The following is a 24,962-nucleotide window of genomic DNA, read 5'->3' on the forward strand; positions in this document are numbered from 1 at the left end:
TACAAATCCAAATGCCAAAAACTCGAATGTAACTCTCGGGCATTGCCCGGTTATAATGACGCTTGGTTGTTTTGGGCTTTCTGGTTTGCTGCATTCATTGGGACCAAAGTACATTGCAGTGTTTTGATGAGACAGACCAATGGGAGAAGTAATTTGCACATTTCCATATAAATTGGATGTTTATAATGATCTTGTCCAATATGTTCTCGAGTTGATCTGTCAACCACTTGCTTATACCGTGGATGTTGAGATGGGTTAAAATGATGTTTCACGTACTCACACCCACTCCGATGTGATTTGGCTCGAGATTTTCCAAATGTTGCATAACCAGGTGTGGCAACGAAGTCCGGAGGCATCTCTTGCCTGACTTACATCTCGCTGATTGCACAGACGTTAATGCTTTGGTTAAGGATAACAGTTGAGAGCTAATTGCATGAAATAATGTAAAAAAAAAAAATTGCTTTACATGGTGCTATTTTGTGTTGGTGTTGCAGGCAACAAATAAGCAGGGAGTGGAATCCACACACACTGCCAAAACGTTCATCTTGGCAATGGGGGAGCGGCCTCGATATCTTGGGATTCCTGGTGACAAGGAATACTGCATTACAAGGTTTGGAATGCAGGACGTATCAATGTATCCAGTGACCTGAATTGCATGTAAACTTGCTAAAATATACAGCATGTTCACTTATTGGTTTTGACAATGAGTAACGTCACAGAAATGATTTGCTTGGAACAAATAAGTTTTGTGCAATTCTTCCACTAAGAAAACAGCCATTTGTCATTTTCTTCAGAACAGGATAACGTTGTTTCCACTACCAATTGCAAATGCTGGTGTCATGCACACAAGTATGGTTTTTATGCCTCTGCTGATGAAGTCGCCAGAGCCATTCTTTTTGGGTTGTACTTATGTACATACTTCCGTCCGTGCTAATTTTTTTTTCTGTTTTCTCTGCAACCCCGAATCTGACTTGGTAGTTGTAATAGTGATGAGCAGCACATTTTGTGGATATGAGAAAAGTAAGTTGGATGAAATTGTTTTGCTGGTTGGTGCCAGAGCACGAGAGGGTAGGTCAAGGCCTTGCATAAAAGTTGGACCAACAACTTGCCAACATGAGCCAATGCAAACAATATGCTCTGAATATATTTTACTTTGAAAATGACTGGTTAATTATTAATCAGTTATATCTTAACGAGTTAGCATAAATGCTTGTAACCTTAATTTAGCATTGACAGGAATCAGATTTCCAAGTAGCTTTCCTGCCATCCTTGCCCTTGTCTCCCCACCCCTCTGCTTCTCCCATATTCATGTTTGACTCTTAACTCTACCGCCTCCCCCATCATCCTTTCATACATAACATGAATGCTGCACGTGAGCTACCATGGAGCCTCTCGGACATTATTTGGCAACATGGCTGCTCATGTGAGCTACTTCCACGCTGCAAAAGCATTTGTGTTACACTGACACAGTGGGGAGTTGGGAGGGATTGATATCATTGGGGAGCAGAGGCATTGGCTATAAAAGAGGTCGAGGCATGCTGTTCGGCAGCCAGGGACAGCCACAGAGCACAGTGAAAGCTCGACAGCCATGAAGAATCGGCATCGAGCTTGGAGTCTTGCAGGGCAGGTACGACTCGCCAGACCCAAGGGTGACACGATGGTGCACCAGACACCACGAGTTCTTGAAGGCTGTGCAGTGCAAAGGAGTCTGAAGCTGTGCCTGCAGTGAAGCAGCCTTGGCGTCTCCGTTGACCCGCAAGCTCAAGCTGTGCAGCACCTCCTGGCGCTTCACAGGGAAGAACACTTTCACTCACTCACTCACTCACTCACCTTGTTCTCGACCAAGTCTACCCATGTTAAGAATAGCTGAAACTGTTACAATCCAGTTTTTGTGTGTCGCCTGGGTTCCTCTGCCATTTTTCTTTATTAAACCCATTATTTCATTGATTGTTAAACCTGTTGGTTTAAACTTTAAAGTGTCATTGCATTATCCTCCAGAATCATCAAATTCCCCATACAACCGTACATACTGTACATGCTGAAACCACCATGCCGTTAAATTGCCAATTCTAACCACATGACCCACAGAAGCGCTGTGTGGGCTGCCTCTGCTCTGCCTTGGGAGTTTGTCTCGTATCACGTGTTAGCGATAGTCCGTTCGTGTTTGTGGGTCTTAACATCCATCACCCCTTTTTATGTCGGTCAGGTAAGTTTATCAATATACTGGTACACAATGCCTCATTACATCCCTCATCAGCTTTGCTGCTTCAGTCTGTCCTTTGACAAACATGACCTGAATTGTGAGAAGGCAGGATGAGTTACATTTGCCTTTGTTTTATTTTCATAATTTTGTGCACAAGTTTTACCTATGTTTCTGAAACATCTTTATTTTTGCTGCAGTGATGACCTTTTTTCCTTGCCTTACTGCCCGGGTGAGACACTGGTTGTGGGGGCATCGTACGTGGCCTTGGAATGTGCAGGATTTCTCTCGAGCCTTGGTTTAAGTGTCACCGTAATGATCCGCTCGATTCTCCTTCGAGGTTTTGACCAGCAGCTCGCAGATCTCGTTGGTGACTTCATGGGGGATCACTGCGGTATCAAGTTTGTGCGCAAGTTTGTTCCAACCAAGGTAAATATTGTCTTGCCATGGGTTTTTATATTTTTTTTTCCCATCTGACCTTGGCATGCTGGCTTGTTCATCATGCCAGACTACATTTCAATTCAAAATGTTGAAATTTATGTGCTGGCTCTGAAGTTAACACTTGCTGACTGATTGAATTATTCCTGTCCCCATGCCACTTCTGAACTCTGAGATGTAATCAAAGAAAAAACAGTTTCGTTGGTGAATAATGCGCGATTGCTTTTTGTTGGAAGATGTAAACATTTTTGACTTTAGCATTGCAAGCCTTCAACCCCTTTGTTCCATGACATCTTTCCCACTCTTCCCTCCAGTGATTGAAGTTGTAATTATTTGCAGATTATGTCGCTTTACTGTGCGAGCCATAATCTGCGGCAAATGCTCACTATTACAGCCAGGGGTTGCTAATAGCATTTAAATGACAACTGTGGTCATCACTGCTTAGTTATTTATACGGTGTGCCGTCTTGATGAGGGCAAATTAGCCCGAAATCCACATTGGTGTCTTTGTTTGATATTTTACCAATGATGACCTAGAATCTCAGTCTTTTGACATGAGTGGCCAGACTGAAGCCTCCTGGTTGGAGGCAATGCTTTGGTCTGCACATGTACAAGACTCGCGTCTGTTTGATATCTGGTGGGAGCGTTTAGTCGCGCTTCACACAATTTGGCCTACATCTCCACCCGATGTCATTTACCTTCTGGTTTGTATTGGTGGGAACAATCGTGTGGGTGGCAGACAGGCTTTTGCTCTTTGCAGATTATGCGGTTTTACCGTGACACATACACATACACATACACATTATTTTTTCAGGTGATAACTGTGTAGGTAATACATCGTCATTCACTTCACTTGGCATTGCTGTGTTGTAAAAAGAAGTATGTGACCATCGTGGGGTTGCACTGCAGGTCCCTCTCAAAATACCACCCATCAGTCATTTGTGCTCTGCCTGGAACACAGGCATCTTCTCAACTGATTGGAAGAGGGGCCTTGTTGTGCCTCTCTGGAAAGGTAAGGGTGATCGCCAAGACTGCAACAACTACCGAGGGGTGATGCTGCTCTCAGTGCCGGGCAAGGTCTTTGCTCTGATTATAATTCTTGATAGGGTTCGCAACCATCTGCTTGACCACCAGCATCCAGAGCACTCAGGCTTTACACCAAAGAGGTCAACGATTGACCACATCCTTGCTCTTCGTGTCCTCACCGAACGCAGACGAGAGTTTCGGCAGGGGCTGCTTGCAGCCTATGTTGATCTCTGTAAAGCGTTCGATTCAGTGAATCGGGATGTCCTCTGGAGGATTCTTGGTCTTCGTGGGGTTCCACCAAAACTGATCGATCTGATGTCTGAACTCTACTCTGGTTCTGAGAGTGCTGTGAAGTGTGGTGGTACCATCTCTGACTTATTTCCAGTTGTTACTGGAGTTCGTCAGGGGTGTGTACTGGCCCCCACACTTTTCCGCACTTGTATGGACTGGATTCTAGGGAGGATGTCGGAAAGATCAAGCTGCGGTGCATCGTTTGGGAATGTCAAGATGTCGGACCTTGATTTCGCAGATGATGCAGTCATCTTTGAGGAGACTTTATATATATCCTTTTGCGGGCCCTCGAGGTGCTGAATGAGGAGTCTGAGCTGCTGGGATTATGGGTTTCTTGGGTCAAAACTAAGATCCAGGCTTTCAATGACATCTTGGATGCTGCTGTCCTGTCTGTGTCTGTTTGTGGTGAGGATGTTGAGGTCGTGGTGAGATTCACTTACCTTGGCAGTGATATTCATGTCTCTGCTGGCTGTGAGTCAGAGGTCAATCGACGTCTGGGTTGGGCCTGGGGAGTCAGGGCTGATGGGCCAATGGGCTGACCACGTGCCTTGTGGTTGCAGCAGGTTGATCGGTATCTCAAGGAGATGGGGATGGGCCAGGCATCTGCCTGGGGGAAGGCCAGACGGAGGCCCCTGGAGTACTGTCGGAAAGTGGACGCAGCGACGCGCTGTTCTGGCACATGCTCCCATACCTGACCTGACCTGACTTTACTTAAAATGGAGGAGAGATACACAATACAAGGAAATTAGATGCAGGTGCAGGTGATTCAGCCCATAATGCCTGCACTGCATCAACACCAGATCAAAATAAGAAAAATGCAAAAAAAATAATTTGAAGTGGGTTTTTTGGTGGGGGTGGGGGGGGGTTCCAGTGAAGGGGGCATAGGTGTAGATTGTTTTGGGTGTGTATATATATATATATATATATATATATATATATATATATATATATATATATATATATATATATATATATATATATATATATATATATATACACACAGACACAGACACAGACACAGACACTCAACTGCACGACACCCCTTGACGAGACCCCCACCAACACCCCATCACCCATCAATGCTCAAGCTGCCGAAAAGTCTTACCAACATCACTATACTCTATCTCCATAACATCCAGGTACCTATCTAATTCCAAGTTTAACTTATCTACTGTTTCTGCATCCACTACCTTTCTCGGGAGAACATTTCATGCATTAACTACTCTGAGTGAAAGACCTCTACCTTTAGTGTTTAGCTTTTCTTGAGGCAATGTTTTATGGCTGTATGCCCTTCCTGACGCCAACCCTGGTTTCCTCTTAGGACACAGAGATATGGTTCCCCTATTCTAACCGGGGCATACACTGTGACCAGTACACTGGTACTCGTATTGCCGACTTCAGAAGGATGACCGGCTGAGTCAACCTCCTGGTGTTAATTCAGTGGAAAACGGGGCTCGAACTTGGGACCCTGGGATCCCAAGCCGGCACCCTAACCACGAAGCCAACACCAGGCTTTATCACTGTCTACTCTGCTGAATAATTATTCTGCACTTTTGTTTATACCCTTCATCATTATCTTTAACATCCATCGTATCACCTCGTAGCCACCACCTTCCTTGTGTATAAAGCCCTGTCTGTCGGCTGCTTCTTGTAGCTAAGATCGTATTCATCTTTTTTTTTTTTTTTTTTTTTCTTCCTGCCTAGAAATAACAGCAGTGAATGAAGGAGCCTTGAGGTAATTTGTAATACTTTATGGATTTCCCACTCTTAAAAATCTAAGAACCGCCTTTCGAAGTCGGGAATGCTTTTGGTTCAAATGGTTGAAAATGGTCAACAGATCCGACTCACGAATCCCTCCCTCTTTTTTGAAATAAAACCGAAGCCATATTTTTTTGATTATATACTTTTTGAAGTATGCGACACTTTGTGACGAAGTTCTCCACTGGTCTATCCTGCAACCCAGAAGTGTTTACGTATATAACTGGCTATCTTGTCTCGAACGTGCATGCGCTGAGTCAGTGTCACGTGTAACAAAACTACTTATTCTGACAGGCATGTTCCTGTTACATGGCAATCTAACCTGCTCAAAACACACGGTGCCATGTTACACTTACCACCGTCTAATTATGGACTCCTCCCCCTCACTCTTCCATGTGACAGCACTGGCGTACTCTGACATTCGTAGGGGATGCGTTCCATAAAATTGCCGTGAATGTTGGTGTCCACTGTCTGGTCATTATTTATTTTACATGCTGAAGAGTGATGACCGAGCAAATCAGGACACGACATGACAAAGGGAACAGCAGGGAAAGGTGGGTCGGGGGGGACAAATAGCAGGGCAGAGGGAGAAGGTAGACAGACTGACGAGCAACAGATGCAGGTAATGACTACGGGTAAGGGAGAACACAAAGGGTAGACAATACGGATACATAAACAAAATTGGTTGACCCATTTGTCATGGCAGTGTGTGGAGTCATCAGCAAAGAGATAGAGGATTTTCCAGAGTCGGTGAGAACATTGATGAAGATTATGAGTAAGATGTGGCTGAGAACACTGCTTGGGGTACTCCAGCCTTGACGGAGAGGAGATGAAAGGGTTCCGTTGAGAGCCGCATGTTGTCTGAGCGGAGGAAGTCAGTCATCAAAGAGTGGAATTGCCCTTTGATTCCAAGGCACAGAGTTTGGAGAGCAAGGCAGGATGTCAGATTGTATCAAAATTTTGAGATACAGTGCCTTCAGAAAGTACGAGGAGTGTCGGTGAACAGAAATCTTTGAAAATCTTCCATAGATTCTCAATGGGATTAAAGTCTGGGCTTTGGCTGTGCCACTCAAGACTTTCATGTTCTTGTTCTGAAGCCATTTCAATGTTGCTTTGGCTGTCTGCTTTGGGTCATTGTCCTGTTGGAATTTAAATCTTTGCTGCAGTCCAAGGTCTTTTTCACTCTGAAGCAGGTTCTCCTCAAGGATTTGCCTGCATCTGACTCCATGCATTGTTCCTCAATCCTTACAAGTCTCACTGCCACTGAAAATCATCCCCAGAGCATGGTGCTGCCACCACCATGCTTCACGGTCGGGATGGTGTTAGATTGGTGATGAGTTTTACTCTGTTTCTGCCAGGTCCAATTGTTCTGAGGAACCTCCAGTAAGAAATGTTAATTTGGTTTTTGTGGCTTTCACCTGTGATTGGCATTTACAAAACAATCTTGCAGTAGTTAATCCTTTTTCTCAAGGCATCTTGTGATTCTTTATTTTTGTATTATAACAATGCTCATAGTAAAACTACTGCAAGACTACTACCGTAGTGTTGATTGTTGTCGAAAAAATGCTGTGTTGCAGGTTGAACAGCTCGAGGCTGGGACACCTGGCCGGCTGCGTGTCTTTGCAAAATCCACAGAGGGTGAAGAAACTTACACTGGAGAATTCAACACGGTACAGCATTTGACATTTAAAAATATTTTTATTTTGCTCCGACCCTTTATTGAGAACTTACCACAAATGTAGTTCGAGTACCTTAAAGGCAATTGGATCACAAAGCAAAAGCATTTAACTCTAAGCTCGACATCTCGTCACATCAGAATCAAAAGGTTCTAACGGACAAAAGTTCAGTTGAGATAGAACCTTTTGATTCTAAGGAAAAGATCTGCCAATGTCAAATAAATGAAATCAGTGTTTGAGAACACTTAACTGTTATCACAGCTGCTACATCGCCAGCGATCACTGCTTCCAAACATGTGTGCAATGCTTGTATCAACAGGTGGAATTTTTTGTTTTTTGTCATGCTTGTTTGCGCTCTGCCAAGGTGCTCCTGTATTGTTTATGAAACCCCATCATGAAAGCTATGTTATATGCTCACTATTATTAATCCCATTGCCATTCATCATGGACTTCCTGAGTTTTGTTTTCTATGAGTGAGTGTTTGAGTGCAGGAATACTTTAGAGTAGCAACCACAATGTGAGTAAGTATGTACACAATGTAATACTTGACTGTTTACAGGAAATGTGAATGAATAAATAATACGGGAGGATCTTGTGTTCTCAGAAGCTCTGCACGGCGGACGATGATTCCACAAGCCAATACATTAGCGTATAATGCAATAAATGGAATTGACCATCATACACTACTTGAAATATCTACTCCACACCATAAAAAACTGATCGTGTGAGTGTTGATGTCATTTGTTTGTGACTTCATAGGACGCGGATGAGGTGCAAACAAAAATGCTGCTTAATTACACGTTCATTTCAATCGGACCTAATCATTTAATGCTGCATTATGGAGAATGTTTTCACATTGGGCTCCAACGTTGAAGTAACAACCTTGATAATGGCTATGTTCAACTCCAGCAGCAATCACTGCATTGAGGTTTGTTTGTTTTTGTTTTTTTGGATGAACCACATGCTGTCTTCTTGGAAAGACTTTTAAATTTGCTCCGAATGCCTCGTGTCATCTCTAAAATCCTAACTGTGCATGAGTTGCACATGCTGAGTGATTGTTGCACGAGGTAGTTATGTTCCGTTGAAACTTGCAATCAGGTGTTCTGCACATCCCTCGTGCCAAAAAGGCGCTTTGGATGCACGCTGGAGCGGTCCTTCAACAATTGCATTATCGATTCTACATGTTTGGTTTTTATGGCGAGTACATGTACTTCTGAATAGATGAGTGATTTTGATCCAATGAAGGCATCTTTCATCTTGCTTGTGAAGGCAAGTGTCTACCTGCTTTGGTGGACAGATAGAACAGTGTACAAACTCGACAGGAGGAGGTATGCCAACCACTTTGGACTTGACCCTTCCATCCATCCATCGGGACTATACTCTGTGAAGAGCGTTGGTTTTGCCTAAGCAATATCCTTGGCTATTGGGCACAATTATGGACGGGTCACCACTTCGACACAGGATACCAGCAAGCTGGCACTCATTTTGCCAACCTCGGAAGGATGACAGGCAGAGTCAACCCCTCCTGGTATTAATTCATCAGCTGAGTGGGATTTGAACTCGGGATCCGAGGATCCAAAGCCCACCACTCGAGCCATTCAGCCAACACCAGGCATACTTAACCCTTCATCAGAGCAAAATGACATGCTTCCCAATCAGACACTTTTGTAATCTTTATTTTATAGTATCTCGATTTTGGTTCAGGCAATTTCTCCTTTGTCCATTGCATTAACTTATGTTCAGAAAATGGTCACCATGGCCACCGAAGGTGGAGTGAGGTTTTCATCTGTCTGTCTTTGAATCTGTCCACAACTGTTTGAGATACCTGCTCGCAGCCAGACAATTTGGTGGACAGGTTGGGTGTCTGACGAGGTCAAATTGATTAGATTTTCGTGAAGATCTGGATCAGGATACTATCGATACTTTAAATGTTTTTTAAAAATGAATCTTCACCATTGAGATGGGTGGGGGCCAAAATCTATATTTAGCATGATGCACGACATGGCCAAAAGTATGTGGACACCCCTTCTAATTGGTGGATTCAGCTATTTCAGCCACACCCATTGCTGACAGGTGTATAAAATCAAGCACACAGCTGTGCAATCTCCATAGACAAACATTGGCAGTCGAATGGGCCATACAAAGAGCTCGGTGCCTTTCAACGTGGCACTGCCACAGGGTGCCACCTTTCCAACAAGTTAGTTCGTCAAATTTCTGCCCTGCTCGAGCTGCCCCGGTTAACTGTAAGTGCTGCTGTTGAAGTGGAAATGTTTTGGAGCAACAGCTCAGCCATGAAGTGCTGGGCCACACAAGCTCACAGAACAGCACCGCTGAGTGCTGAAGCACGTAGCATGGAAAAATAATCTGTCGGTTGCAACACTCACTACCAAGTTCCAAACTGCCTCTGGAAGCAATGTCAGCACAAACACTGTTTGTTGCGAGCTTCATGAAATGGGTTTCCATGGCCGAGCAGCTGCACACAAGCCTAAGATCACCATGCGCAATGCCAAGCGTCGGCTGGAGTCGTGTAAAGCTCACCGCCATTGGACTCTGTAGCAGTGGAAACGTGTTCTGGAGTGATGAATCACGCTTCACCATCTGGCAGTCTGACGGACGAATCTGGGTTTGGTGGATATCGGCAGAATGCCACCTGCCTGAATGCATAGTGCAAACTGTAAAGTTCACTGAAGGAGGAATAATGGTCTGGGGGCTGTTTTTTATGGTCCAGGCTCAGCCCCTGAGTCCCAGCGAAGAGAAATCTTAACACTACAGCATACCAATGACATTCTCGAGGATTCTGTACTTCCAACTTTGTGGCAACAGTTAGGGGAAGGCCCTTTCCTGTTTCAGCATGACAATGACCTCATGCACAAAGCACGGTCCATACAGAAATGGTTTGTCAAGATCGCTGTGGAAGAACATTGACTGGCTTGCACAGAGCCCTGACCCCCCCCCCCCCCATCGAACACCTTTGGGATTAATTTGAATGCCGATTTGTGAGCCAGACCTTATCGCCCAACATCAGTGCCTGACCTCACTCATGCTCTTGTGGCTGAATGGAACCAAATCCCCGCAGCAATGTTCCAACATCTAGTGGAAATCCTTCCCAGAAGAGTGGAGGTTGTTACAGCAACAGCTTTGCTCATTGCAAGCTGCTGGGAATCTACATTGCGAGGCACATGCAGGTCCGATCAACAAGGGAATCAATTATTTCCCTTGCCAGAGGAGAGGGTATTGCATTTGGGTCCGTTTTTGTTTGTCCACACAGAACTTTTGTGTTTTTCTCTGCACCCGCTTGTCAGATTAAGACAATTTTCACCATTGTTGCGACTACTCATGTGAAATGTTTTAATGATTGACGTCATCGGTCACATGGTGTGGCAGCCATATTGGAAAAGTGGAAAAACTTTGCACCTCTATCTCTGAAACCGCACCAAGGAAAAAATTGAAACTTGAAACTTGGCACGTGGCAAGTACTCATGGGGAATGGGTTATTTTTTATTATTATTATTATTTATTTTTTTTCAATGATGTCATAATTGCATATGTGGAATGCAACATCCGATCTGTATGAAAATTTGAGGGTTATCTCGGGATCAAAAGTTTTACAGAAAAAGAAATTCATGACTCGGTCACGTGATTCGGCAGCCGTTTTATTTTATTTTTATTTTTAAACCTTCAAAAATAATCTCAGAGTGGCTGAACAAATCGAGGCAAAACTTTACACATATGACTGCCTGTCCATGTGGAACAAAAGGTTCGCACATATGATGTAGGTCACATAGTTTGGCAGCCATATTAGATTTACCCGAAAACCTGCAAAATACATCACTCAAAAGAAGTCCTGGTGAGGGTCTGCAATCTCTGCTCGTTTTCTTGTTCATGTTTTTATATGAACTCGTGCAAGTCGGATTGAAAATGTGGCCATTGTGTTTTTGTTTTTTAATGCCACCCTCTACTTTTTTTTTTCACAATTTCAAGGTGGTGGTTGCAGTTGGGCGTGATGCTTGCACCAGGAACATTGGGTTGGACACTGTCGGAATAAAAGTGAATGCCAAGTAAGACGTTTTCCCATCGAATAGTGCAGATGCCCATGTAAGAGAGCATCCCAAAAAGCATATCTTGCATTTATAATTGTGATTACAAGTGCTTGATTATGCAGTTAAATGACCACAGTACTTGTGCAGTTTGGTTTTGAGCTCTGGGTTTGTGCCACAGGACAGGCAAGATTCCGGTGGATGAATACGAGCGGACGAATGTTCCACATGTGTATGCCATTGGGGACATACAAGAAGGAAGGCTGCAACTGACTCCTGTTGCAATTCAAGCTGGGTTGCTGCTGGCACAGAGGCTGTATGGAGGCTCCACAGTCAAGGCAAGGCGGAGTAGTTGATTTGTTTCCCTCCGTCCTTTTTTTTTTTTATTTTTTTTTTTTTTTTTTTTTATAACTGTCCTTTAAGTATTGTCATGTCCAGAGGGTTAGCCTCTACCTGGATGGATGACCAAACAGTTCTCCCTTGGAAGCTACAGCTGACATTCTCGGAGATTATGGTGGTAAAGGATGAAGGCACACGGGTTTTACTCGAATCCACTACAGATACATGGATGCCAGCAACTCAAGTCATGATTTAATAACCAAAAAAGCAACAGTTATAATGGAACAAATCAAGATGTGAGGTAACCAAAATCTTAATCTAATTTTGAGGCTCCTCCACACTAACTTAAATACAGAAGAGGGGAAAATTAACAAAAGAAAATCCTCCCTTTATTCTGGCACTTTGCTTTGTCCAGAGATTGCCTTTATTGAGCTTTTGGAATCGAGGTGCTTCATCCTTCATCCTGCCCATCAATGGTGCGGAGCTGCTTTTCTGGGCAGGAAATGTACGTGAAGTAATTCGTGAGGCAGCACTCAACACCAGGGCTCAGGAATCGCCGTGCAGCCTCTTCGTCGATCACGCTTGCTCTCTGCAGAATGGTGCCGTCTCTTTCAGTGATGTACATGAGGCTTTGAGGTCCATCTTTTATCACCAACCAAGAGTCAATGGCTCGCGTCATGCTCGGGAAGCTGCAAATTTTCTTCAGCACAAATACGAGAATCGCGCAGCAATTTGGTTGTGCCGAGAGGAGAGCAAAGCGAGATCCTCTGTCCCAGCCGCGTGTCCTCTGACTAACGTGTCTTCTCACGCACTCTTCTTCCTCCAACTCACGTAATGCCCATAAATCATACACCTCGGGGGGCGGGGGCGTGTGGCTTGCTGGCACTAAAACCAGGCTTCCACCGTCCTGCTCGGCACGTTTGGTGTGCTGGTTATGGTTGTGGTTATAAAAACGTACTTCTTTCATGGTTGGCTTGTAAATACAAAAACCGAGGGGAAGGTCACAGGGCATTTACATACTGGGAAAAATTGGTCTTGATACCTTTCTAATTAACACAGCACCCACGACACCCCCCCCCCCCCGGTGATGACGAGTAAAACTTGAGCTCAGTTTCCCTACTTAATGTACATCGAGATGTCTCCTACACGTCCACAGACCAAGCTACTCTATGCACTCCTATCTTTCCTATGAAATTCCTCCATCTACCCCCACAACCGTTACAGTATTTTGGAGTTAAAGGGTCAAAATGTAGCACTGAGCATCGTTGGGGTATTGTAGTAAATTTGCGACGAAGGAATTGTGTTCCTTGAACTTGTTTACCTGCAGTGCGACTACTTGACTGTCCCTACAACCATTTTCACACCGTTGGAGTACGGGTGCTGTGGGTTGTCTGAGGAACGTGCTCTGACCATGTATGGAGACGACAACTTGGAAGTAAGGAATCTTTGATTTGTAATGAGCCACATCAGTGTGATGTTTTTGTTTTGTTTTTTTTGGCCAGATTGTTTTTTTTATTGCTGAGCGAAAACTTATTTTGGTAACCTATCTGTACTTTCAATAACTTTGTGACCCTGCAACAGGTGTACCACAGCAATTTCAAGCCTCTGGAATGGGTGCTTCCACAGAGGGAGTCAACTCAGTGCTACGCAAAAATCATCTGCCATAAGCAAGAGAATGTGAGTCTGCGGCAGGAGGCGGGTCGGGGAAGGAGGGGGGTGAGGGGTGAAATGTATTGAGTGAATGGTGAGGAAAGAAAGGCTCGTGTTTGGGGGTAAAAAGAGGAAACGAAAGCTTGCAGGAGATGAAAATAACAGTAAATGAACTGTGTGAAAATGTACGCCATTGATGGGGTTAACTGTTTCCACCATATTTCCCTTCACCACCGAAGGTGGATGGACGTGATGTTTTCACTCCTATCTGTCTTTGTCTGTGAGCAGGATATCTCAAAGTGATGATCTGATTCGGGTGAAATTCGGTGGACGAGTTGGATATGTCGAATTAATTAATTAGATCCACATACTGGAATTTTTTTTTTAAAATTGATTATTCACCACTGAGACATGGGGCCAAAAACTTGAGAGTTTATGTACCTTTTAGGATTATCTGGATTTCTGCGTGAATTTGACCAAATGTGATCAGATCTTCATCCAAGTCTTAGTAATAGAAAAGAGAATGACTCCAATGTTTTGTCCAACTTTCCTGTTGGTCTCACGTGGCACTGCTTGGAGGTAGTCTGACACCTGCTTCAGATTATCCAGTGTGGCAGGGTGGTTGCTGTTGACAGAGTTCTTGGCAGCCTCCCAGAACCAGTCGTCGAGAGGGTTCAAGTCTGGGCTGTGGGGGTGCCCAGTCATGAGTGGTACCCAGGGCAACGAGGTGGTTTCTGAAGAGCTGCCACAGGAAAGTGATGGTGTCACCAGCTGTATGCGGGGGTGCATCATCCTGCATAAACTCGGTCGTGCTGAGCTCGTTTGGGGTGACCTTTTGGGCTCGATCATTTTGGAACTTCTGGAGCATGGCCTGGTAGTTCTCACTGTTGATTGTCACCATTCTACTGTTGTCATTCTCAAACCAGTAAGGCCCAAACATTCCACATCTGGCATTGAAGGTGCAGAAGCATGTGACCTTGGGCCCTTTCAGGTACGTCTCTGTGATCTCAGGTGGTTCTGCCCTCCAGAAAATGTTGTTGTGGTGGTTGATGGCACCGTTTTAGTGGAAATGGGCTTCATCACTGAACCACATCAGGTTGATCCAGTTTGGGTACCGATTCATCCTGTCACTGAGCCAATTGTACATATCATGTCTCCTCCTCACGTCATCTTGACTCGGTTTATGCCTAATAGAGATGATGTGTGGGGAAAGCTTCAGTTCCTTCGCGAGGATATGCCAGACTGATGTTGGTTTGATGCTTAGCTCCCAGGAGTGCCGGCGGTAGGACTGTCCACTGCAGAATCCTACACTGCGTTGATGTTGCCTTAGCTCTTGGTTACTGATACTGGCCTGCCACTGTTGACCTTGCTCTGGTTGGGCACTGCACCCTTGTGCAAAAAAAGTTTCACAATACGTTGACTGGCCAAATTTGTGGGTCCATCATGTGTTCTGAGGTATTCCCGGCAGAACCTGACGGGTGTCTGCATCTGATTTTTGTGTGATACTCGAGCCACCACTTTTGTCTTTTTCTGTCAATGGCATAGTTGAGCTATGGAGCTATAAATCACAGGGAACAAATACCATAGCACCACCAAACCTTGGCAAGGAAAATGGTGTAGCATGTGAAAAAAAAACGAAGAAATGGCAGGAATTCAGTTGTATCAAGCTTTTTGAAAATCCCAGCGAGACGGCCATGATCTTGAGGGCCTTGATCCATTGTTTGGTGAGTCGAAGCAGCACGTCCAAGTGACCTGGTCTGAAACGAAATTGGTGATCTGAGATGAGATTGTTGGAGAAAAGGAAGGATTTCACATCAACTACGATGATGGAATTCATGACCTTGTTGATGGGTCTGCAGTGAAGGATCAGTTTTTGCACCTTTTATTTTTTTTTTCTGCCTCCAGTGGCGTATTTTTGGGGCATCCGTACATACGTACGTACATGCGAATTTTCTGTTTTCTCTGCAACCGCTTGTCCGATTGACAAATTTTGTCCATAGATGCAACTTGCCATGCAGAATTTTTTAATGATAATTATGATGTCATAGGTCATGTGGGTTGACAGCCATGTTGGGAAAACTTTGGACCTCTATCTCAAATTGCACCATGGAAGAAATTGAAACTTGGCATCTGGCTACTCCTTTGCATGGGGGATAAGAGCGATTTCGCGATGACGTCATCTCTGAAGTGGTATTCCAGTGAAGATTTGACACGTGGAATGCTGCATCCCATCGGTATAAAAATTTCTGTGGTTGATCTCGGGAAAGATGTGAATGCAGAAAAACATTGACGTCATCCGTCACGTGGTTTGTCAGCCTTGTTGGTTTTTTTGTTTTTTTTTTGTTTTCACAAAAGGAAAAAAAAAATATTGAATAGAACCACTTTACAGATCAAAGTGAAACTGCATCCAAATGATCGAGTCGCCATGCTGAATAAAGTTAGACCATGTGACCGATGACGTCACAGTTATCAGTCAGCCATCTTTTGAATTGCCCTGAAACCACAAAAAAATCTTCTCCAGAATGGCCACACAGATTGAGGGGAAACGTCAGACATGTTCACCATGAGATGGGGATACTGGGGTGATAAAGAATAATTAAGTCACGAGGTTTGTTGGCCATGTTGAATGGAAGAAAAATATTGAGTGTTTTCTCTGCAACTGCTTTTCTGATAGAAGTGAAATTTACCAAGTAGCATCTAACAATGTAGCTGCATGGAGTGTGGAAATGATAATGTCATGGGTCACGTGGTGTGACAGTCATATTGGAGAGAAAAATGAACCTTTACACACCATCCTCCCCAATCCTGGGCGGAGTCCAAATTTTCAATGCCATAGGGTCACGTGGTTTGGCGGTTGTTTGAAAACCGAAAATTTTCAAAAAAAAAAACCTTTCTCCAAAACCGCTTGCAGATCAATATGAAACGTGTTGCATTACATGGAGCAATGTCAGTAGATCACAACTGCAAAGATTGTCTAATTATTTCCTTAAAACCAAAGCGGCTGCCACATCATGTGACTGATGTAATTGTGAAATAAAATGTTTGCAGCAACAGTAGTGGACCGTCATCACTGCAAAGCCTCCCATCAAAAGGTTTTGTGGTTTCAGAGAAATAATAATTAAAAAAAAAATATGATACTCAGCATTGGTAATATTTGTTGAAAATTTCAACATCGGTCGCATGGTCACATAGGTGTTGCACAAAAAAACAACCTTTTCCGATCAATGCGAAACTCCAAAGATGCGACCGGCCACCCATTCCGAATTTTATTTGATAGAGGGCATCGTGGGTCAGGTGTCCAATCAAGGCGGGGCAGCATGGTTTTGTTCTTCACCATGGATGCAATTACTCGTGTGGAATGTATTTGTGATAACGATGTCATAGGTCACGTAGTTTGGCAGCCATGATTTTATTTATTTATTTTTTAAAATGAAGAATCAACGTTTATATACGTTTGTCAGTGGCATACTGGTGGCGACGTGACGTCGAAGGTTGTCGTCGTAGTTTTTTTTTTTTTTTAATTTGATGCAGTGATGATGGCTGTTTTCCAAGCAGATGGAATGTGACCTTGGACAAATGATGGGGTGCAAATGGCAGAGGAAGTGCAAGAGCTGCAGTGCAGTTTTTCCAGGACTCGTGAGCTGATGCCATTCAGTCCAGTCCAGTTGTCAAATCAGAGTTGAGCGTTGCCATAAACTTCTCCACTTTCTCAGTCACAAAAGAAAGAGTTCAGGAGCGACGGGAGGATGGGGACCGAGCGCGAGGTGTTGGATACAAAATATTTGGAAGGAAACTCAGAGTTCAGGCATTCAGCCTTCTCTTGAGCAGAGCCTATGTCTGGTGTTTGCTTTGTGGTTCAGGTAGTTGGCTTGTGATCTTAGAGTTCAGTCTTGAGTTCAAGCCCCGTTGGCCACTGAATTAGTACCAGATAGGGTTGATTCAGCCTGTCATCCTCCCGAGGTCGGTGAAATTAGTACCAGTGTACTGGTATCGGGGTACAGAATCGGTGGCATAGTCGTGCCCCAACAAAATGATAGATAGCTACCTGGCAGTCAAGCTGCCATATGGAAGAAGAAGCAGTCTGCTGTGGTGCCATTTGAAGAGGGAAGGGATGGAGGAGAGCATACACCAGAGACAGACTTGAGGCACCACCAGGTTTTAGAGGGGAGAGACGTTTGAAAGTTCATTATTCAGGTTGGACGATGTTGGTTTCTGGCTCTCCTGAGAGTGGACACACTTGTTGCAGCCTTTGTAGAATGGTCTGAGATTGCCTTCAGTTGGATTTATTTCCCAGGAAGAGAAGGCAAGTTTGAGCATCAGCCTCACCACAGGAAGAAGGGTAGGATAACTGAAGACAAGATGGGATGGATCTGTGTGTAACAGGGAGCAGGTTTCTGTGGAAAAATTCCCAGCAGCTGAGTCAATAGAATTGCGGATTGTTGGCAAGTTCTCGAAATGTACTTGAGACAGGTGTTCATGAAAGTGTATTTTTGACGTGAAAACACCAAAGGAAGGCAAATTGAAGTTTATTTTATCATGTTGTCCCTTGCTTAATCGACCAACATCACCTTGTGGAAGTGCAATGATGAACCTGTGCTGGTATTTGTGGCAGGAGCGTATTGTGGGATTCCATTTCCTGGGCCCCAATGCTGGCGAAGTTACACAGGGCTTTGCGGTTGCCATGAAATGCGGCCTTACGAAGACTACGTTGGACAGTACAATCGGAATTCATCCAACATGTGCGGAGGTAGGAAGCAACAATTATCATTATTGATATATATATATATATATATATATATATATATATATATATATATATATATATATATATATATATATATATATATATATATATATATATATATATATATATATATATATATATATATATTTTGAGGTTTTTATCATTTGTATGAATGCATCATTTCTATTTGTTCAACTGTTTATGCGTCTTTCTATTAAGGCTTCTGGAATCTCGAATGTTTTGCTGAAATCGACATTCAATGAGACCACTTGTCCCAATAACATCACATTATTGCAACTGATGTTCTTTGCCCTCCTCCCCTCCCCCATTCCTTCAAAAATATGTCGACTTCTCACCCCCTGTTCTATTTTAATGGAAGTCCTGCTTGTAGCTGTGTTAACGATTTGATCAAAAGAGGATGTCTTGCTTGCTCTTCCCCCTCTCCCCCCCCCCCCCCATCGATTCATGCCATGTTAACTTGCCTGCTGCTTTTATTTTCCTTTTTAAGAATACTGTGATTCAAGTATATGCTATCTGGTTAAGTAACCTGACTTGAGAAGTGCCAACAGACGAGAGAAGCTTTCTGCGTGCAGTGCCTTCGACATGGTGGTGTCATTTTTGTGACACAAAAATTCCACCATAAGGTGGTGAGCCACACCCTATATTCTGCCAATGACGTCCACAGCCTGCAAGCCGCAACACGGCCACATGAAAGGAAAAAAAATAAATAAATCTGAGCAACAATGAAGTTGCATTGGTCCAACATGGATTGGAGTCTTTGCGGTCGAGGTATGTGGGTCTGTTGGAGCATGACCTGCTGCATTAGCACCTTCAATGAAGGGCTTGCACCGATTTCTCAAGAACCCAACAAAATTTATTAAACGAAAGCTGATCTCCAAATTTTGTGCCTAAACACTTGGTATAAGACCTTATGAAAGGAGAACTAGTGGCGTTGACGAGTTTTATTGGCTCACCTGGACATCAGGCAGGTGAGCTTATGCGATTGTGTAGTGTCTGTCGGTCAGTCCGTAAACTCTTCAGTCATCGCTTCAACTAAACACATGATTTCAATGAAACTTTGCCACAAGCTTCATATCTGATGCCAAACGAAGATTTATCGACCACATCAAAATCTGTGCTCATTCAGGGGGTCGACGGGGTGGGGGTTGTTGACCCCCCCCCACAAAAAAAACAAAAATAGGTATTTGCTTTCTTTTCCAAAACTTCGCACACGATCTCAATGAAAGTTGACCACAACCTTCATCACCCTTGATGTATTAAAGTTTGTCATGGCATTAAAAAAAACAAGCTCAAATAAGGGAAGATCCTCATCCTCTTAATGATGTCATAAAAACGAATATGACGTCATTGTGATGTATCAGGTTTGCCATAAATTATATGTGCTAATGCCCGGCTTGATTCCCACAAACAAAATTCAAACAGCTTGCCTAGTTTCGGAGATAATGGTATCGGCGATTTCCATTAGCGGAGATATTTTGACATCATAACTTTTTTTTTCTCGGAGGAATTTTCAAAATCTGAGATGGTTACTGTCTGCGCAGGGTAATTTTACATATGTATGCCAAGTTTCAGGAAGTTTCAATGAAAACTGAAGGCTGTGAAACAAAAAGCCCACAAGAAGAAGAAGAACAACAACAACGTGAGTTAGACTTGGAGATCCTCCACGAGGATCGAAAAAGATGCTTGGTATTACAAAACTTTAATATAGACATAAACAGACATTTTGAAGGGCATTACCATCAAAGGAAAACCACAAAACTTTTCGTTGTGCTGTCTTCAGGTGAAATTTGCACGAAGTGAATGCGTAATGAAGAAGAACAGTCTAATAGACACCCATCAACGAAGTAAATTCTGATTGGACGTTCTCAACTGACTCATCATCTCCCAACGGACTCGCTGGGAGCCTGTTCAGTGTTCAGCTCTCCAATTTGAGGTTGCAGACTTCCCAAATTGTCATCATGAACTCTCCAATCACATTTCGCTGCTTCCGTGGATGAAATCGTGAGATTCAAAGGGAACATCTTCCTTGTTGATGGATTAATAAAAGCCTCCCCCCCCTCCCCATCATGTCACACCAAATCAAATTCATTCATTCATTCCTCGATTACACCCTCCATTACTATCCTTGATTCTCGACCCCCAGTGGATGTGACCATTCAAGCCACCACACAAAAGGATCACCCAACGCTCCGAAGAACCTCCTGTTGCGGCTTTTTCACCAACTGTTTGCAAGGATTGTCGAAGTTTGATTGTAATCTCCCTCCTGAAACCATGAATATTAATAATATACCCTTCAAATTCAGGAATTCATTCAGTTACCGTGAAGGGAATACCAAGCTCGATTTTAAAAACCCCACATCCACCCCCATTCCCACTTGATCTATCTCGACGTATGAGAGTACACCCTGGAATCTGGAATCGATTGGAACTTTGAAGACTGCTTCCGCATCGGAAACCTTTCCTGTCGTTTTCCCCCTTAGTACTTGGGCAGCTCTGAAATTCCTGACAACCTCTGTCGGCTTCACTGTGTTCACCACCACAATTGACGCAGCACATTTTACCACTCGAAGAGCTACCGTACTCATGCTCCACATTACACTTGCTGCGGTGTTGTTTACCCCTACAGGATGGTGCAGTATGTCCAAATTTTTGGCATCTGCAACATCGCAAGGGGGGGGGGAGGAGGATGTGTTCCTGAACAGGAAAAGCTTGGTAACTGAGGAACACTTTATGGGGAAGAGTAGGGTTGGCGAAGGACACCACCACAGATGTGGTCTCAACCTTAGCCTCATCCCTAACCGTAGTGAGAGATGATTGGCATCAACTGCCCCCTTGTCCACCAAATGATTATTTAAATTCCCCATACTAACGGAAGAGTCGATTCCATAAATAACTCCCTGACTTTCCCTCAAGGACCTCGGGATGATGGCAGGCTCGGACACTGCCAAAAAGGGAGTTTCTCCATTTGTCCCCCCTCCCCCCCCACTGAACTGCCAATTTACACAGGATAAATAGGTCCCCTGATAGAAGCTTTTTAGCACTATGAACATCACATTCTTTCCTAATTGCAACAGTCATTTTAATCGGGTTGTCGAAGGTTAACGATTTTGTGCCTTTCAGCACTGAGATTATAATGGGGGATTTATCCTCAGGCTCATCTTGGGCCTTGGCCACATTAGATCCGTCCGATTCGTCACTTTTCCTGACCAGTTCTCATCCTCTTCACTCCTGACCCTCTTGGGGCTCCTCCCCGAAGGGGACACACCCCTCATCACCCGATACCTACTCCATTCCCTCACTCCCCCATGGGGACCCGCAGAGGGTGAAATTTGGCCCAACAAATGTCAAATCGGTACAGCACGGCAAGAGACGAAATGGAATACCGGAAGAAGCACCCTCTGACCCAGAAACTGCACCATCCAACGGTGCTCGTTGTTCCCTCTCATGTATAGTTTGACCCGAACCCCCCCTCCCAATCACCATCCCCACTTCCCTGTATATGCCACCAACAGCCAATCGCAGAATCTCAAATCTTGGGTCAAACCAAGTAATTCAAACTCAATTTGAGGGGTGAAGAAGAGAAAGAAGCAGTTTGGGCAAAATCAATAAGTCAAACTCGGGGTGGGGGAGGGGGTGGGTGGCTGTGAGGAAAAAGCCAGACTGCAACACTGCACACTGATGTATCGCTGTACCTGTGCAGAATTTATGGTCGGGATGGGATTTGAGCCCAGACTTGACCGCTATAAACCAAGTGTGCCACCTTCACACCAAATTGTTCGTTCTTTTTGGCGAGAATTTGCTCGTCGTGAAACTATGGCTTCTCAAAGGGAAGCTTTGGCCATGTTTAAACAACTCCAATAACGAGAAATGTCACGTAGATTACATTTTGGTATGGAAGAACACTGGGGAATGAATTGTGCTGTTCGGTCAGTTCAGAGGATTGACAGCAATTGTCTGAGCCTGAGCTTCAAGAACAGGTCGAAGAAAAATAAATAAATTGATAACCTTTCTAAAAATGATAATTTTGTCAATCGTCTTAAGTTTTGTCCTGTTCTGCCTTGCTATTTACAACCATAAACATCTGTGCATTATCAACATCTTGTGAAATGTCACTTACGAAATGTTTTTTTTTTTTAAATTCTTGTTTGACTTGGAAGGTTTGCTCTGTTTGACCGTGAAGCCAAGGTTGGAGATCGACTGTCCCTTAATTGCTGGTGTGCATGTTAAAGGAAACTCTCCCAGCAATTTATTCCTTTGTTTTTATTTGTAGATCTTCACCACTCTGACCATCACGAAACGCTCGGGGCAGACTATTGAAACGGAAGGCTGCTGAGGTTAAGCCCCGCTGTACCTTGCCGGATGTTCACTGGCATTGACTCTTGCCCTTGTAGGGTGAGGGGTGCAAGTGCCGGTACTTGGCAACACAGCGGGGATAAAGTCTCATTCCTGACGTTTGCTGCAAGCAGCGGCGTGTGACTGCTCCGACCATGTTGACTTCGGTCCACTCGGAATGGGTACCGTCGCATTCATGAAACCTTTGCCAATAAACCTTTCCGTAGGCCTGGCTAGGATGATTGCTCTGCAGCAAGTGAAGGATTCTGTTTATATTTAATGCTTTGCTATACTTCTTTCTCTTCCTCCCTTCCTGCCTTTGTTCATCTTGAGTTTCAGAACTTTGTTACTTTCATCCTTTATTTTGTTTTGATAAATGATTGATTTGATAGAAGCTTCACCCCCCCCACCCCCTCTTTCTTTCATCAATTGGTTAATTACAATGTTGTACTATTTTAGGTTTTCATGATTTTAAAAGATCAAGATAGCCTAAATAAATTGCAGCAAGTTATGAAAGTCCTCGAGTTTGAGCACATTTAATGTTTAATATCAGCATCTTGTATCCATTATTGGAAATCTTTCACTTATTTTTTATTTTTACTTCCAATTTATTTTAATTTTTTTTATCACAAGCCGATAATGACACCATAAGTACTTTATCTACTCTTCAGATATTTAAAAACTTGAATGTATCCTTTTTCTTTTCTTTTTTTTGAACTATAATTTGCAGGAGATACACGTATCAAATTGACATGAAAGCGTAAAAGGTGTTTACACATTCCCTATATAAATGGTTTGGTTGGGGCAGGTGATTGTGTCATGAGCATTGAAAATAAATCTTGTGCATTACAATTATTTTGGAAAAAGTAGCTTCATCAATCCTCGAGTGCTGGACCGAGTTGTAAACTGTTTGCCTCATAATTTGTGTTTATTTGCTTGATATAGATACGACGAAACATTTTTGTTCGTGTTGTCAATGCCCATAGAAAAGCTGGTATCTTTTCCTCTTCCCCACCCCCCTCCCCCAGTCCCCTTTTTTTGAAAACTAAACCTGGAAAGAGGTAGGGGCTTGGTGGTGAGGGTAAATAGGGGTAGAAAAGTTACGCTTGGTGATGGTAAATTGCTGTCTTGAATACCGAGAGGGAAAAATGAGATTGAAGAGACTGAGGAAAAGGGAGAATGACAGGTGGGAAAGAACAAATAAGTGCAGGTGAGATGTGATAGTGGATTTTGGGGCTGTCAGACCATGTTCACCCTTCAGAAACATAGGGGGAAGGGTGGACCAGAAAGGTGGTAGAAGACAGACCACTGACCTATCTCCGTGGCAATGATAGGCCGAGAGATTCGGCTTTGTTGTTTGAGATTCCAGTGATCTTTCTGGCCTTGTTTTCCACAGCGTCCAGCTGAGCAAGGTACGAGGCAGCGGTGCCAGCCTAGAGTGTAGAGCAGTCATCCAAGCTGTCGAAGGTCTTGTCTTATCGTTTTGAGTTCAGGTGTGTCGAAGGATTTTGTACAACAGAGGGTGCCTAATTGGTGATTGACTCTGGAAGCCAACTTAAATCTGTGGTTTGCCCAACAGATCATGGTTAATCTTTTGGAACACTTGATCAAGTTCTACAATAACTCTTATGGCAATTTTTAACGACATATTTGCGATCGCTAAGGGTCAGCCTCTCGCGGCTTGTCCTTGATCTCCCACGACTTGCCTCTTGACCCAGGGTTCAATTTGATGGCATATTGTGTTCGGACCGCCATATGACCTTGGCATTCACCATTTCGGGATGGTGTAAATGAAGAAAATATGTCCCCCATCTACACTCTATCCATGACACAACATGAACAGCAGAGGAAAATGATTCGAGTTTTGTTAATTAGGTCAGAAACACGAATTAAATATCAGGTGCACAACTTTCATGCAGGTACACTATTGTGATACAAGAATTTATTGTAAGTCCAAGCAGTCTTTAAGATTCTGTTATGGCAAAATTGAGCGATGACAAAAACTTGTTTTGATCGCCAACTGACCTTGACCTTTAACCCAGAGTGTGAGGATATAAAATAGTGTAAATGCAGCCTGCTCTCTGCTATCTGGAGAGCAATTTTGGTCCGATCGGACAAACCTTCGGTTATGGTTAAATGTCTGGGTCATGACCTTGATTTGCCCAAGGTCAAAATTACGTTAACCCCACATACTTCACATTATTGATGCAAAATTTCATTCCGAAAGTCCCAGCCAGCTCCGCGATGCAGCTTGGAACTTTCGAAAAATGGAGTGCAGGAAGAAAAAAAGTTAGTTCTAAACGGTGCTTTTGTCCTACTTCGGGTCTAATCAAACGGAAAACCAAATACTGCAGTGGGGTCATCAGAAGGAACCCGAAACGTAAAGAGCAAAGGTTGAGTCGTTGGCAGCAACCTGGATAGGATTCGGGTTTCAGCCTCGACCCTCAAACC

General features: G+C 43.7%; 1 protein-coding gene across 1 annotated transcript in view; it reads left to right on the top strand.

Moving 5' to 3' along the window:
* The window catches only part of LOC147019316 (thioredoxin reductase 1, cytoplasmic-like), a 54,910-nt gene extending 31,544 nt beyond the window's left edge, over positions 1–23,366 (top strand). The window contains exons 8-16 of the mRNA XM_085899709.1: positions 495–610; positions 2,401–2,629; positions 7,290–7,382; positions 11,370–11,446; positions 11,607–11,763; positions 13,092–13,199; positions 13,346–13,441; positions 18,027–18,161; positions 22,450–23,366. Of these exons, the coding sequence (XP_085755835.1) occupies positions 495–610; positions 2,401–2,629; positions 7,290–7,382; positions 11,370–11,446; positions 11,607–11,763; positions 13,092–13,199; positions 13,346–13,441; positions 18,027–18,161; positions 22,450–22,518 (1,080 nt within the window). The 3' untranslated portion in view covers positions 22,519–23,366. The remainder of the gene's footprint in view (positions 1–494; positions 611–2,400; positions 2,630–7,289; positions 7,383–11,369; positions 11,447–11,606; positions 11,764–13,091; positions 13,200–13,345; positions 13,442–18,026; positions 18,162–22,449) is intronic.
* Positions 23,367–24,962: the final 1,596 nt, after the last annotated feature.

This window comes from Eptatretus burgeri, chromosome 10 (assembly GCF_056783735.1).
Source record: "Eptatretus burgeri isolate ZD-2024b chromosome 10, Ebu_testis_v1, whole genome shotgun sequence".
In the NCBI taxonomy this organism is placed as follows: domain Eukaryota; kingdom Metazoa; phylum Chordata; class Myxini; order Myxiniformes; family Myxinidae; genus Eptatretus; species Eptatretus burgeri.